Genomic DNA, 17,653 nt, shown 5'->3' with positions numbered 1-17,653 from the left:
TGAATATATTCAACTGTATAATTTAACTAAATATAGATTTTTAAATTAGAACATTACCAATCCCAGAAGTATGCTATTTGTCCCTCCCCCAACAATTCCAATGCCTTCTACTCAGAAGTAACTTCCTTGATGCCACTGTCAATTTCTGACTCTTTATCTTGGTGTATAGAAATGCAAATTTATTTTTGTTCTGTATTTAGAAACTTATTTAAGGTCTCTAAACAATGCAAATAGCTTTTCTATAGATTATTTTGAAATTTCTATGCATACGATTAGATACTTTACCAATAATAAAACTTTTGTTTTTACTTCCCAATTCTCATACATTTTCTTGTCTTCCTGAGCTGGCAGGGGACTGTTATAGCAGGAATTCTTGTCTATTTTCCACTCTCAAATGGAATGTTTCTAATATTTTGCTATTCTGTTTGTCTATCTATTTATCTATCATCTATCTATCTATCTATCTATCTATCATCTATTATCATCTATCCATTTAAAGATACCTTTAGAGGCTTAGGAAGTTCCTTTTATCCTCTTTAGATACTAGGAGATTTTTTTTTTAAATCATAAATAAATGTTGTATTTGATCAAATGTTTTTTCTAGTCTATTGAAATAACCTTATCATTTTTCTTGTTTACTCTTTAATGTGGTAAATTACATTAATTATTTTTCCCATGTTAAACCAAATTGCTTTCCTATGTGAAGCTCAACTTGTTTACATAGTATCTTTTTCTAGATGCTGCTGTTTTCTATTTGCAAATATTTCATTTAGAACTCTTATATCTGTGTTCATGAGAGTGATTAGTTTTTATATTTACTTCTCATACTCACACTTTGAAATACAGTTTTTATATTTACTTCTTATACTCACACTTGGAAATAGCTGTAAGATTCGAATTATTTATTCTTTGGTAGAACTTTCTTTTCTTTTTTTTTTTTTTTAAAGATTTTATTTATTTATTTGACAGAGAGAGGTCACAAGTAGGCAGAGAGGCAGGCAGAGAGAGAGAGAGGGAAGCAGGCTCCCCGCTGAACAGAGAGCCCGATGCGGGACTTGATCCCAGGACCTTGAGATCATGACCCGAGCCGAAGGCAGCGGCTTAACCCACTGAGCCACCCAGGCGCCCCTATTCTTTGGTAGAACTTTCCAATAAAAGTGTCTAGGTCTGCAGGATTTTGGCTGTGTGCATGTAAATGTTTTTTAACTATTAATATAAAAGTAGACTACTTAGATTTTCCAATTCTTTTGAATCAGCTTGGGAAATTATGTTTTATTTATCCATTTTATATAAATATTCAACTTTGTTGACATTCAATTATTCCTCACAATTTTTCATTACCTTTTCAATTTGTAGAATCTGTGCTTATGTTTCCATTTTTTTCTCTTATTTTATTTATATTTTTAATATCTTCCCTCATTTTCTAGATCACTAGAAACATGGGACTTTTTTTAGCTTTTTTGAAAGGACCAATATTTGGCTTTATCAGTCATCTAATTGTGCTTGATATTTATTTGGGTGTAATTTAATTAATTTTGCTTTTATCATTTTCTTGTTTACTCTGTTCATGTTGCTTTCCTAATTTCTTAAGATAGATGTTTAGTTCTTTAATTTCAGTTTTTTTTTTTTTTTTTACTTTTCAAATATAAGTACATAAAACCATAAATTTTCCTCTAAGTTCTGGAATACAAGGGGGATATGTTAAATTATCTCTGATAGTAGATTCACATATTTTTTCTTATAGACTGTTCATTTTTATTTTCATGTTTTGAGGCAATGTTATGAAATAGCTACAGATTTAAAATTGTTACGTTTATTTGATCACTCTAAGTATGCTTATATAGTAACCATCTTTATGCTTCTTTTGTAGTCTGTTTTTCTGATACTGATACAGCTAAATAAGTTTTTTTGAATGTTCGTGTTTAACTGATAAATCTTTAACATCAGACTTTCCTATTATGCTTTAAACATATGACTGTTGGATTTTTATTTTAGCTCAATATTAATACTATTGTCTTAATGATTAAGGATACTTTTACTAAATTATTTCATGTTTTTGGTTTGTGCCTCAAATGAAACATAAAATAATTTAGTAAAAGTATTCTTTTTTTTTAATTTTATTTATTTGTTTGACAGACAGATTACAAGTAGGCAGAGGGGCAGGCAGAGAGAGAGAGAGGAGGCAGGCTCCCCACTGAGCAGGTAGCCCGATACGGGGCTTGATCCCAGGACCCTGGGACCATGACCTGAGCCGAAGGCAGAGGCTTTAATCCACTGAGCCACCCAGGTGCCCCAGTAAAAGTATTCTTAAAATTAAGACATTAGTATAAATATTAGCATAAAATTAGTTTATATATATTAGTTTATTATTATATTATATATGTATATTATATATGTATTATATGTATATTATATATATTATTATTTATTATATATTAGTGTATGTGTATGTATGTATGTGTGTGTGTATATATATACATGTGTGTGTGTGTATATATATATATATATATATATATATATATATCATGCTACTGTTTTCAAGCCTTTGACTTTTTTCCCCCAGGCTTTGAGATTTAAAATATTACTGTTTTATATGACAACTTCTGTTTACCTTTACATACATTTTAATACATATTAATACTTCCACTGGTTTTCATTCATTGTTGTACCTCAAGTGCCTGGGATTATATTCATGTTTAGTCTTACACTGAACAATGTGGTATAAATTAGGGCTGCTGGCCCTTGATTACAGCACCTAAATGGAAGATTTCCCCTCTAATAATTGTTCTTATGGTTTTCTGAGTGGATTGATGATATAATCAATCTTATGAGTCTTCTGAGTGGATTGATTATATAATGTTTAATTTTTTTGCTGCAGTGGTATATATGTGTATATATATATATTTGCCATTTTGGGGCCTAACCTTTTAAGAGGCATGCCTCGAGCTTTGTCTTTTTCCTTCTCAGCCTATCAATATGAGAAACCAATGCTTAATGTCAGCAAATGCCCTAGAGGCGAAAATCAGCTTCCAAGCATGGCTTCATCACTGGAATAAGCTCAAATCTTGGCTTTAACATTTTTCCTGACTTTCTTGCCAGCTCATTGAGAAAATCAAGACATTCAAATAATATTTATTTATATATTTATATTTAAGTCATCACTTTATTTCTTTTAGGAAGATTGGTGCAGTTTTCTGTTATATTGAACTTAAACATAACTTTTAATATTATATAATAAAAGTGGATGCCCCAAAACAGATGTGAATTGAATCCTTCAAAGTCTACCTTTTGGCTACTAAATTAAACACAAATTCAGTCTGGCTTTCCAATTCTCCTCAGTTTGTCCTCAGCTATTCAATCTTTCCAGCTAATAGTACTTACTTTTTAAAAAAGTGTCCTGTATTCATGACTGTTTTTGCAAATTCTGAACTGTCTAAAATACATTCTATCTCTGGGGCACCTGAATAGCTCAGACGGTTAAGTGTCTGACTCTTTTTTCATATAGGGTCATGATCTCGGGGTTGTGAAGATTAAGCTCCCCAACAGGCTCCGCACTCAGTGGAGAGTCTGCTTGAGGATTTTCTCTTTTTCCCTCTGTCCCTCACTACCTTGCTCTCACGCACACTCTCTCTTTCTCTTTCTCAAAGAAAAATTAATGAATCTTAAAAAATAAATAAATAAAACACATTGCACCTCTACATGTCAAAATCCTATTCAAGGACCATTTCAAATGACAGTTCATCCAAGTTTCCTCTCATCTTCCACCAATATTTTATTTTCTTTTTTCATAACTCTCAAGGTTTTTTTGTACAGTGGAATAGACCAAGAACTGATTTGAATCCAAAGAGAATTAGGATCCCTTTCTGATTCTCCAACTTCCTATGTGTGTGACCTTAGGCAATCTCTTTATGACTCAATTACTTTATTTAAAACAGGAATGATTATATCTTCCTTACAATATTACCTTACTGTGAGGATTGAAATAAAGCAATGCATATATAAAATAGTCAGTTCTCAATAAGTGGTAGTTATTTTATCATTATCTTAAATATCCTGTTAATAATACCTAAATAATATGTTAAGTACCCTGTGTTAGTAAGCCTATGTTACTATTACCTTAAATATCTTGTGTTATAGTTACCTATGCTTTAGTTTTATTGCCTATTAGGCAGTTGCCTCATTCGGAATGGAATGGAAATCTCTCTTACTTGTCTTGGAATGAATGACATAGTGTCTAACATTCAATATATTTTGAAATAAATTTTGTTTACGCTGAAATAAACTGAATTGAATAGAAGAGTATCTAGATGGTATGGTATTAGGGAAAAGAGAAGTGAAGCTACCATTTACAATTAGAAAGAAAAACGAAACCAAATTGGTACTCTGAAACTTCCAGATCCAACTAAAAACACAGATGTCATCTTATATTTATATATCTATTTATATATCTATTTATCTATGTATTTATTGATTTATCAATTCATAAATAATTCTGTTATTCAAGTAAAGCAAAGTAAGCATGCTAACAATAAAATTTATTTAGGTTATTTTTATGAAAATGATCTGCAGGTTGTTTTTCATTGTCATCAAGGTTGTCATTCTAATTCCCATTATGAATCAATCATAGTTAAATTAGATCTTGATTTATGCAAAAACTGAAAATAAGTGACTATGTAACTCTCAGAGGAAGCTAAAAATCTCCATTATAAAATACTTTCTTCTAAACATTCTCAGAATCTTCTTTTTCACTATTTTATATTCAATGAAGAGTCACTTGGGGAGGTAGTAGGATCAGTCAGTAGCATGTACATAGATGCTTGAATTCCCAAGTATTTTGGATGTTGTTTGTATTAAGGACAAATTAAGCTGAAAGTTGTAGTCTGGGGGGCTTTTGGAAAAGAAAAGCTTTTAAGCAATTAATGGATTGTTCAAGTTGTGCCTATGTGGAGAGCATAACCAGGCAACTTGTGCAGCAATTTATAGTAACTGCGGTAAATGAACCATAGTTAGAAGTAGAATTTATGAACTGTTTGCTAAATTGGTAATTAGCTCGCAATCTAATCCTACAAACTGGAGGTGTTCATAGCAAAACAGAGCCGGGATTATCTTGTTGGCATTTACAGTTTAAATTAACTGACTTTCTCAGTGTTACCTCAATTGTGAGTTAAGGCCTGTTTTGTTATATTTAACATTTTTTTTTTTTAAGTGGAAACAAGAAAAACTGGCGGTAAGATCAGGAAAAAAAAGGCTGAAGATCTTTGAAAAGGAACTTTTGAAACCTTAATTTTGAGAAATATTGGTAACAATTTGAGGCGTTCTTATATGCTTGTCTTCTGTGTTCAAATGAATGTCATTAATTTGAAGACTTGAGACCAAATATTATACTATCTAAACATACTGTTGAAGGTATAATAATTTGAAAAATGTGAGAATTCTTTTGTCTTTTCATTCCCATTCAACTATTTGGCATGGTGTGAGCACATTTTTTTCTCAGTAAATTTGAATTATTTGGGGTTATTTACTGTTTGAGGGAGACCAAGTTAAGAAACACTGAACACCTCTCAAAACAGTGTGGATCTACAATGGAAAAAAGTGTAAAAGCACAGAGCAGAAGTATTACAATAATGCCACCTTAGAATTATTTCATCTATAACATTAGATCAATTGATCAATGTCATTAAAAAAAGGACAATAAATATTTCTTATAATTGGACTGCCAATCAATATCAGTGTGGTCTAGTTTATCACAAAGTAAAATGTAGAAAGAGAAAAATAAAGATAATATGAAATTTTGGCCACACCATGTGTTAGTTTTTAGTTGGGTACCATGTCTTTTATTAGAAGTAAAGTTAAATTTAAATTAGGTTATTCATTTGGAGGATTTTCTGGACTTTTGTAAGGAGTGTGTGTGTGTGTGTGTGTATGTGTGAAACAACTTATGAAGTTAATCATGCAGCTTTTGAGTATAGACAGGGAAGCTGAATCCTTTTCACACTAAGAAGGAATTTCATCACCATTGTCCATGTAGACTGAAATGCAGCATCATTGCTAAACAATTTGATTGTTAGGATCATCACAGAATTATTGACTAGCAGCAAGCTTGGTTTTAAGCTTCTTTGTGATGGATGATTTTGAACAAGTCACTTTATCCATTTGAGTTAAAACATTTTATTTATTTAAGAAATAGAGAGAGGGAGAGAGACAGCAGAAGCAAGGTGAGGGGCAGAGGGAGAAGCAGACTTCCCGCTGAGCAGGGAGCCAACTTGGACCCAATCCTAGGACCCTAGGATCATGACCTAATAAGCCAAAGGCAGATGCCCAACAGACTGAGCCACCCAGTCACCCCATCCCTTTGAGTTTAAATTTCAAAATATGTATGCCAGAGATGACAACATCTAAATAAGAGGACTGTGAACTGGCACATATGGAAACTAGAAGTTGACTTAATTCATTTATCTAACTTCCTAGTAACTACAGCTTCTTGGTAATTTTATCAGCTTGAGCATTTCTAAAGCTGAGAAAGTATAAGAAGAGTCTTTTCCTTTGAGTTAGTATTTCAAATGTTGTTGAGTTTGACCAGCAAGCTACAAGGAAGGGAGAAGAGGAAGGTGGGGGGGGGGTAGTTTGAGTTAAGATTATCGGGTAGGAAAATGAAAAACCTGTTCTGGGGAATGGTGAGTATCTATGTAGTTTGAAGCTACAATATTTAGGATTTTTTTGGGAGGGGGCAGCAGAAATGGGTAGAGAACAAACACACACAGAGAGAAAGATAGTTGAACAGGTGGGTAAAGATGCTGAACTCCATGTTAGTAGTACCTTGTATATTTTATTCATAACTCCATTGCTGACATTGAGCATTATAACATATATGCCCTTAAAATATTAGGTAGAATCATATGAAATTCTTGCTATTCACTCATTTTTAACAGACAAAAAAAGGGAACATATTCATATAGTTCAATCTTATATTTGTTAGATGGATTAATGAATAAATGTGGAAAAATACAGAGAACTTCAAATATACTCATGAATTATGGTTGTATTCAATACAAGATTCAGATCAGTAGTTTCAACAGGAGGATGACACAGTCAAAGGTGTGCTTTGGAAAGTTTCTTCTAGCTAAATGGAAAGTCATGGTTTTTATGGGGGGGTGGGGAGAAATGAAAAGCACAATTTAGAATGTTTGCTAATTGAGATATTTTAAGAGCCTAAAATTCAGCATTGTCAAGAAAACAAAGAAAGAAAGAAAGAAGAGAGAAAGAGTGGAATGATTACTATATACTTATTAGTTTGAAAATCTAATTTTCTGTCCAGTGAAGGTTTGTTCAATTGGTCTGTTGATTGAAAGGATGTTAGAATAAGAGAAGGATCTATTCAAATGCAATTAAAACTGAATCTCTAGGGCAAATTACATCAATTCTCCTGTAATAAACCTCTAAAAGACTAGGCCAAGCAGTTTGAATTGTTTTCAAATCCAAGTAGTTTCTCTCTTTGAAGATAGAAAAAAATGCAGCAGAATGCCTTAGTACTTTTATCTTCATATGTTCAGATAAAATTAAGCTTTTTGAATTATATGATTAGAAATATATGTGGTTTTATCTTTTTTTTTTTTTAAGATTTTGTTTATTTGACAGAGAGAGAGAGAGAGATAACAAGTAGGCAGAGAGGCAGGCAGGGAGAGAGGAGGAAGCAGGGTCCCAGCTAAGCAGAGAGCCCGATGCGGGCTTGATCCCAGGACCCTGAGATCATGACCCACTGATCAGCAGAGGCCCAACCCTCTGAGCCACCCAGGCGCCCCTATGTGGTTTTATCTTAAGAAAGTTTCTTCTACAAATTTTTAATGTTACCTTAACTTTCCTTACTGATTAGCTCAGTATAAAAATAATTATATACAATTTGTATTGTATATACAACTGTATATGTACAATTGTATATAATAATTACATAAAAGTTGTAAAATACAGAAAAGCACAAAAGTAAAATTATACATAACCCATCTTTTACAGAAAACCTATGAACAATTTATATTTATAGTCTCTATGCTTTATACTCTTTTGTGTTTCCATGTTTACAGGCCTGCTTTTATCTGTTGGAAATGTTCTTGGTTTTCCATATGTCTCTTTGTTATTTCTCTCAATGCCCCAGAGTCTCTTCCTCAAACGTTAATTTTGACACCAGTCAGTTAAACAAACCCATGTCAAATGTTCAGAGGTTACTAGGGCTCTAATGCAATTCAAGTAGACTAAGTCAATATGTTGTTTCTCATCTTTTTACATCTTATGTAGAGGTATTGTGACTCCTGGAAAACTGAAAAGACTGTGTATTTCTTTTTTGGCTAGAAGCAGCACATAGAATTATATGATTTCCAGAATCCATTGATTTCAATATCCTCCAACCATATCAACATTCTTAATATATATCACTACTTATTGACATCATTGTTTATAAATCCCTTAAATCCTAAGATTTACGTCTTCTCTCATCCCATTGCTGGATTCATAATCTCCAAGTTTATTTTGAATTTAATGTTGATAGGGTGGAATATGGAGAGTAATATTTTGCCACCTTAAAGAATGGTTTCCATGTAAGGCAGGGTTTTAAGCCAAACTTTGTAGTGAGTCTCCATTAATGAACTTAGTAGATATGGAAATAAAGTAGAGGTTAGTGAAAGATTCCCTCTACTAACTCTTATGTTGATTTTGCTGAGTTTCAGCCATCTAGGTTTGAACAAGCTATTGATCATTTCTTAATTTAGCCCATTTTTATCTGAAGGGGTAATTCTCATTAGAGGCCAAGAATTTGTTTATCTATATTCATAATTTCTAACGCTGCTATGACTGAACCTTTTTCTCCTTTTGTGTTTTTACTAGTATTTTAAAGGGAAGGTGGTGAAGGTTAATGAGGCAGAACCTTCTGCCATTAGTTTTCATTGAAACCAGAGAGTCAATATCTTAACTTCATCACAATGAATGTGAGGTCATTTTCTTCTTTCCTGTCATCTCCTTAAACTTAGTGGAGCTATGGAGCAGCAAGTCACCATCCTGAGTGTTAACACATTGTATATTGTAAGCAGTTCATAGATATTAAATCTTATGTGGTCATTTAACAACCTTCTCTTTCTTTAGGTAAATAATATCATTTTGACCATTTTATTTCCTTTGAAACCATAGATTTTAATTTACAAAGGAAGTGAAGTGATATATTCTTGATATATGAATGTTCATATTCTCTCATTATACAATTTCTTAGGCACCAAAAACCCCCAAGATACCTAGGGTCTACATTGTTTTATGTTCTTAATATGCAAAAGACATTGTCACAGAGGAAACAACAAAACAGCTTGTTCATTAGGAAACACAGCATGTAGGTGGAAACAAAGGGACAAAAAAAAGACCCTAATTATCTCCATGAATTCCTCTTCTTCCTTAGAAAAAGAAGACCCTATTTCCCCCTCAGTAACAGTGTCCTTTAGGGCTTGTACTACAAGTATATTTTTCCATATATCTGTGAGTCAGTATGTAAGCCTGATCATTTTTGCCTAATAAACACAACATGAATTCCCACCAGAAGTCAACTAATGGGTACTTCAAGTGCAATTTTCTGTGTGTGTTAAATGAGTAAGTTGAAAACTTCACTGTTCTGAAGCTCCTTTGGTGTGCAGGGAAGTATTACAAAGGACATTTTTAGACAGTCCCATAAAAGAAAAATTATACTCTAATACTTGTCCTCCATAGGATAATTTTTATTTTTTTGGATGCAGGATTTCTTTAGCACCCATTGGAATTATAGTCCTTTGGCTAGAAATGAAAACTGGTACTTAAACAAATGAGTTTGATATTTCAATAATTGTAAATAATTTTTAAATATGTATGGCATATTCCATGACCTTCAATAATTATTTATATATATATGCAGATGGAAAGGAAACAAAACAAAACAAAAAATTGTCTACCAAAGAGTATGCATTCTTCATATTGGCTAAGATTGTCTTTGTCCTCAAAAAGTACAGGAAATTAACATGTAATAATGAAGGCTTAATATTTGTGCACTGCTGGAGTGCTTCTGGGTGATTATATTTTAACAAAAGTTAATGGCCAAGTAACAGAAATAATGAGCTGAAGTGAAAATCCAATATGAGTTTGATAAGCAGAACATTTTGAATGAAAGTATACTAGAGGAAAAAATCTCCGTGGAACATTTCACGTCTTAGTACTCCTGGAGCTCATTAGTTTAGATTGAAAATGGACATGATTGATAAAGAAATCTAAAGGAATGTGTGCCAGTGATCTTTAAAAGTGGTGGGGCAAAACCTGGAGTTTCCTTACAAGAAAATGGAAACCACCCCCCACCAAAAAAAGGAAAGAAAGAGCAAAAAAAAAATTCTTTAAAAACCTTCTCTGTTTCCATTAACTCTCTACATATATTCACCTATTTGTACATGGCCTATAATGTTGATGATGGAACAAATAAATGCTCATTCTGCTATCAGAAACTATCTGAGAGATACTGAACTAGGAGTAGGTAAGGCTGATGAGAATGGTCATGCCAGAATGATAAGTGTAGATTTGCAGTTCTGATGAACAAAGAATGTCACTTTAGAGAAATAGATTAATGAATAACATATTTATCACAGGAAGAACCAAAATACTCCTTTAATTCCAGATAATAACTTAAATCTTTAGAATCCATTCCTGTAACTACTGGAGAAAGAGAAACAGAAATATATGTCAGTATTCAAAGAATCAAAAGTTCAAATGACACTATCATCATCACCACCATCACTACAATCAGCAGCAACAGCATCAATATCATCACAAATAACATTCATGGAGCATTTATTATACCAGCCATGGTATTTTATAAAATTTCTTTCAATTTCCACAACCCAATGTGTTACACTTTTGAATTCTGGTTTTTAAGTAAGGAAATAAATTAATTTTATAAGGAAACTTCATAGTCGTCAAAATAAGCAGGGCAACTAAGTCTTGTTTTATACATTGGGTTATACTGTTATCCACAATGTTAAAAGTACTTCATAAATTAAAACTGTATGGACTTGTTAGCAGTCATCCTCATTATCAATAATAATATGGTTTACTTTTTGAGCAGCAGTTCCTATTGAACATTCTGTGATATAAATAAGAAATAACTACACAGAACTCAAATTCTAATATAACATATAATTTAGGTGCATCATTTAGGGTCAAATGAATGAGATATTTTGTAATATATAAGTAGGTAACTTCTTTGTTAATCAGATTTCTTCTAAAAGTCATATTGTGGTCTAGTTATTACTGAACTTTAAATTTTTAGATAATGATTTATATATATTTTTAGTAGAACAGATAAATAAAAAAAAAAGACCATCTCCTTCCAAAACAAACAAAAACAAAACAAAACTTGAAATATTCAATCAAAATTTGGAAGAAAAAGAGATGTCAATATGTCCTTTGGCATTCTGTTGATAAAACAAATGATTAACTATTAATCTTCAGTTGTTATAACATTGCATTTACACTTTAGAGTTAAATTGCAGTTAGCCATAGGTTCAAATTCTTTTTTTTTTATAATTTGAGTTTCTGACATGTTTTCAAACAATTAAGTGAAATTAAGTGATATTTTTCTGCAATTAACATCTTGCATTGCATTTTTATTTTCATGCTCTGGACAGAATTTTATGCTTTTTAAAGTGCTGTATTTTTCACATTTGAATGTTTCTTTTATAATACATTATTATTTTTGCTACTTTCCTCCAATAGAATACTAGTTTCTATATGCCTGCATAGGAAATTGCCATTTGCTGTTTTAATCTTTAATTTGAAATGAATCCAAAATAACTGTGAACATTGTGAACGAAAGACAAGTCTAATTCATTTAACATTTTTTCCAAATATTATAGGTTGGATGAGTAGGGAACCTATTTGATGTAGATCACATGAATATTAAATATACTTGTATTCCAAGAAAATAAACCATGATTTGAACCTGTATTCCTAATGTGCAATATATGTGACATAAAATTTTCAAAACCTTAACAGTTTTCTAATACCTCCCTTTCCACTTAACTTTATATTCACAACTCTTATTAGGTGGTGTGCTTTATAACTGAGAGAAGTGAACTAAAAATTTTAATAAGAAAATAAGGTGTTATATGTAATTGGCATTTTATTTTAAAGAATGTTTAATGTGTACATTTGAGATTTTTATTTTCAAGTTTCCATTCATATTTTTAGAAAAAATATGTAGATATTTTTCAAATATCTACATATGTCTTCTTACACTGCTTCATGTAAAGTCTTTCTGTTGTTATTTAAATATTAGCCTTTTATTTTAATACTTGAATGTTTAATATTTTTATATCTAAATAGATTGTATTCTTCATGAAACCTGGGACTACACAATAAAGTAACAAATTGTACATTAGTAAAAACAGTATTTTGCAAGTGTGCCTGACAATTTTAAATATAAAAATATTTCTGGAGTTATTAAATTAAACCAATTTACAAACATAAACAGATAGATCAGAGTTTACAAACATAAACATACAGATCAGAGTAGGCAAAATGCTGATTAAATGTGGCCCAGTCTTGCTTTTAATTGAATAAATAAAAATACAAGTGTTTCACATTTTAGCCTCCTTCCTGAATGGTACTTTGACCAGAAGTATTTGAGACTTGTAAAATTGAGTGATCTGAGTTTGAAGCCAGTGTATTTGTTTCACTAGCTTAAGGAGATAGAAGTAAGGAGAAAAGGAATCAAGAAAACTGGAAAATTTATAAACTGTTTTTCAACTTATGGGGAGAAAAAAGTTTAGTATGTTTATATTTGTTGCAACAGAAAATTCATAATTTTGTTCCTCTCTCAATACATTTGCCTTGACAAATGTGATGCCACCTACTTTTTAAGACTCATGTGATGTCTATGAATTCTTGCTGAGGAACATTCTATGGTGAACTGAAATAAATAGGACAAGACTCACATACTACCTACAAACAACACAAAGTAATGCATTTCAGATGTAGTGGCTTACACCAATATGCCAAATACACTTTGATGATATAAAAATTTTTAGTGCATTAAGATAAAATGATAAACCATTTAAATTCTTTGATCTTATTATACAAAAATATTTTATTCTCATTTAATAAGGGTTGTGTCAGGTATTTTTTTTTTTTTAATTTCTATGAGCAACAATACCAAAAGAATTCAATTCCACTCTAAGCAATTTAACCAAATGCAATTCAACCATTGATCTCACAGTTTGTCATTTTGCCCTGCTGCCTTTCTCAAGTAACAAAGATAAATTCTCTTTCAAAACAAGAAACCCTGGGGCACCAGGGTGGCTCAGTGGGTTAAGCCTCTGCCTTCAGCTCTGGACATGATCTCAGGGTCCTGGGATGGAGCCCAGCATTGGGCTCTCTACTTAGCAGGGAGCCTGCTTCCTACAGCAACACCCCCCCCCCACCCCGCCTGCCTCTCTGCCTACTTGTGATCTCTCTCTCTCTATGTCAAATAAATGGATAAAATCTTAAAAACCAAACCAAACCAAAACAAAACCAAACAAAACCCCCAAAATACCCAATATAACCCATTTCAAACCCAGATGATCACCCTTTCCAGGCATCATACATCCTTAGGACTGAACTAAACCCAATCAGTCTGTCAATTATCTCATCGGAGACAGGCAGATTAAATCAGTGTTTTTCAGATTAGAATGGGAAAAAAAATGCATTTCTAAAGAAAATTTTCAAATATTTCAAAATATTCCAAAATTACCTACAGAATTATTCAAATAGAACCCTAATACTGACATAAATTAACTTTTACTATATTATTACTTAGATCCAGGCAGACATAAAATAAGGCATAAACTCCTTATCCTTATAGATCAAATGAAGAGAAACTTTAAATGACCTATGCAACCTTATTTAAACATAATAAAGGATATTATTTTGTCAAAGCTGAATCACCATTTGTAACACCAACATGTTAATGATTAGTATAGCATGGGCTTATGATCTTGGCATACATAGTCCTATGATGATTTGATTTCTTCATAATTTTCCCCCATTTGTATTCCTGTGATGTCCTTTGGCTTTGATTACTAAAAACAAATCTTTACACAATAAACATTCATCTGCACATTTCTCATTTGCCTATGGCAACTGAAATAATCCTATATTATTTTGCCTCAATAAGATTGAAAAAAAGAGGGCAAACCTAGACACAAGTCTCACTTGACAGTACTCCCCATAAGTAATTATCTGAAAGATCCATCCTCATATCATTTAAAAATATTAACCTTAAAATAATGACACAACCTCTAAAAATTATTATATATGACTTGTGAGTCTTTAAATCTGCAGACTCAAAATGAAATCCAAAATAACTAGCTTAAGGAACATGTTTGCTTTCTTTATAACCTGATGAAATTGTCTTTGGTGCTAAAACATCATGTAGGCAAAGGCATCTGACCCTATTGAAACAAAACTTTTGGTTCTTTTCAATCATTATGTAGAAAAATCATATTTTAATCTGTTAATGAAATATGGTTCAAATTATTGCAAAAGTCTTTCTTGTATAGTCTTTATCATCTGCAACTTCAAAAAAGACTGATGTTAAAAATTTGAATTATGAAATAAACCTCTAACCTTTTATTCTCTCTCACTGCTTTGTCTCCCTTCTTCCAAGAGATGGTTGGTTTTGGAGAGCCTTGAGGTTTGCACTCTATGATGACTTCTTGGCCTTTGGTAACAATTATTGTTTTCTTCAGTTGATTCAATGCAAAAGTAGGAGCCGAAGCTATGATAAAGAAAATGTTAATTCTACCAGAAGCAATGGCAATAACCTCTAATGGATGATTCATCACGATATTGCAACTCTTCTGGGATACATTTCTTTTTTTTTTTCTGGGATACATTTCTTTCTTTTTTTTTTTTTTTTTTTAAAGATTTTATTTATTTATTTGACAGACAGATCACAAGTAGGCAGAGAGGCCTGCAGAGAGAGAAGGGAGGAAGCAGGCTCCCTGCTGAACAGAGAGACCGATGCGGGCTCGATCCCAAGACGCCGGGATCATGACCCAAGCCAAAGGCAGCGGCTTTAACCCACTGAGCCACCCAGGCACCCCTCTGGGATACATTTCTAATAAAATTGTAGGATACCTACACATATAAAGGGCATTAACTCAAAATTTAAACTTATAATTAATTAATATCTTATTGGCTGCTCTTTCTATTAGCAGATAATGGTTTCATATAATGTGGGGTCCATAGACAATGGCTGTTTCAAAAGATAACATGATTTAATTATGATTATCAGTTTTAATCATGAAAGACATTATAATGATCACCTTGAGCAAGAGAAGAAGGGGCTGGCCAAGAAAGTCTATCTGGGACTTTCTTTGGAAATATGGGGATTACATGTGGAGAAGTTGATCCTGTGTCATCCATTTCCTATCTATGAGTCTTAATACATATTTTACTTTAATGTTATACAAAATTAAATGTAGTTTTTACAAAAACACATTTAAAATTGAATTATTTAAATTTCAATTAAAAATGTAATTCATTGTTTGCAGTTACTCAACAAGGTCTGATCATTCATTAATATTAATATTGTTTTCACTAGATTTTCATGAAAATACTTTTGATTAAATTTCTCCAAGTAATTCTAGTGGGCAGCTATAGGTTGGGGATACTGGACTAAAAGAACATCTGACACAGAGACCAACACACACACACATAAAGACTCTTTTTAATCTAAAAGAGAACCTGAAAGATATGTCTAAGAGTCTACTGTATCTGAGACATTTATTTAAACCAATTTGACAACTTCATGGATATTTCATAATTATTTTATGTCCATTATACAGCAGTATAATGCATGGCACAACAGCATTAAAAGCTATGTATATAACAAGAAAGATATGTATATAATTGAGATGGGTTAAGAATTGAAAGAAAAGTGAAGGAACTTTATGTGACTGCAGGTAATGATTTTGTTTGCTTACTAGGAACAGAACTTGTAAGAGGTAATTTTGAAAATATCTCTAGTGAATGAGAAAGAGACATATTTGGGAATTTCTGGGTAAACTATTAACTAGTTGAAGGCTGAATTAGCTTTCTTTTTTAAAGATTTAGTTTATTTATTTATTTGAGAAAGAGCACATGCTGGGGAAAGGAGGGGGCCAGACTCTGCACTGAGTTGGGGAGTCTGAAAGGGGCTTGATCCCAGGACCCTGAAATAATGACCTGAGTTGAAGTCAGATGCTTAACCTACTGAGCCACCTGCTGAGTCACCCCGAATTGACTTTTTAACTCAGAAATATTGGAGCATGAACTGAGAAGAAAGTACATTCACATTTGATTAGTTAGGCTGTAGGAGATGGAAATTTGGACTCCTGTATCTATTTTAGGTGGGTTTATTATAATGCAGAGAAATTTTAAGAGCAAATATTCATAATTCAATAAGTTGACTTACAGTGTGCTACATTTAGCTGATATGTAATTGATAAGTTCCCAGATTCCTGAGATCTTAGGTATTTCTGTTAATAATTGCTTTGGGAATTTTAGTGCAGAGCAAGTAGTGGGCTCCTGTTCACTTTGGGTGACATGAGTTATGAACACTTAAGTCTCTCTCTTTGTATTACAAACTTCCCAGACCCACGTTTAGGAAACTAGAATGCTAAAAAGTAAAATCCATTCAGTGACCCAAACATTCTCAGTTTGGAAAGCCTATTCTATTGGATGGAATCATTGGCTTAAATAGTAAGTACTTAAATAGTACTTAAATAGTAAGATGCTAGTGTCCTACCAAGGGTGTAATCCTCTGAGACACCTGCATGTGGTCTCAGAAAGACCTTCCTTTTCACGTACGGGTGATAATGGTTGCTACCCCATGATGAGAGGGTGCTTTACCTTGGAGTGTTGTCTTGTCTATGGTTAGCTGTATGGGTAAATAGTAAGCATTTCTTTTCAAATCATAAAATAGGTTTTTACAATCACATTGTAAAACTTCAGTATAGGAAGAATTAGAGCATGAAAAGAAGCTACACATTTTTCCCATTTATTTACTTAGAAATTGTATACCTAGAATCTTCAGCTCAGCACTTGCATAAATGGCTCCATATTTATTTTCGGCCAAACACTGATACATTCCAGCATCCGACTGATTCACATTGTGGATCACCAATAATCCATTAACCATCTCAATCCTATTCTGTAATAAAATTAAAAAAATAGATATAAAAAGTGAATAAATCACACAGATTTTGGAGTTCTTTTTTTTCTAGACCAAGGGGAAAAAGCCTCCAATGAATCCAGTTGAGCATTACTTGACAATTTAGCAATACAAATTAACTGTTCATTATTTTATGATAAAAAGTCTTTTGTAAATTATAACTATTTCTTGGCCAGAAAAGATACTATAACTGTATTTTCCTGTAGTTATTCTTATGAGTTTTAGTTTTGTTTTTATACTGAGCAGCTTTTGTTTGGTATACTAGTACAGCTCGTGAAGTATAATCAGCAGATGAAGATTTTATTTGACTTCATTCTACAGAAGGAGAAGGGGTTCACATGTGGCCTTTGGTGACAATTGTGACTGTAGGCAAGTAGGACAAAGTTAAAAATAGCCCAAATCAAAACAAGA

At 32.3% G+C, this 17,653-nt stretch overlaps 1 protein-coding gene across 3 annotated transcripts in view; it reads right to left on the bottom strand.

Moving 5' to 3' along the window:
* Positions 1-17,653, bottom strand: part of CNTN5 (contactin 5) — a gene marked incomplete at both ends in the record, with an annotated part of 773,509 nt that overhangs the window by 255,545 nt on the left and 500,311 nt on the right. For all 3 annotated transcript variants that reach the window (XM_080816834.1, XM_080816835.1, XM_080816836.1), the window contains 2 exons: positions 14,653-14,803; positions 17,092-17,221. In XM_080816834.1, coding sequence (XP_080672960.1) covers positions 14,653-14,803; positions 17,092-17,221 — 281 coding nt within the window. The remainder of the gene's footprint in view (positions 1-14,652; positions 14,804-17,091; positions 17,222-17,653) is intronic.

This window comes from Martes martes (genome assembly GCF_963455335.1).
Source record: "Martes martes genome assembly, chromosome: 10".
Lineage (NCBI taxonomy): Eukaryota > Metazoa > Chordata > Mammalia > Carnivora > Mustelidae > Martes > Martes martes.
This window is presented reverse-complemented; position numbering and strand designations above follow the sequence as displayed.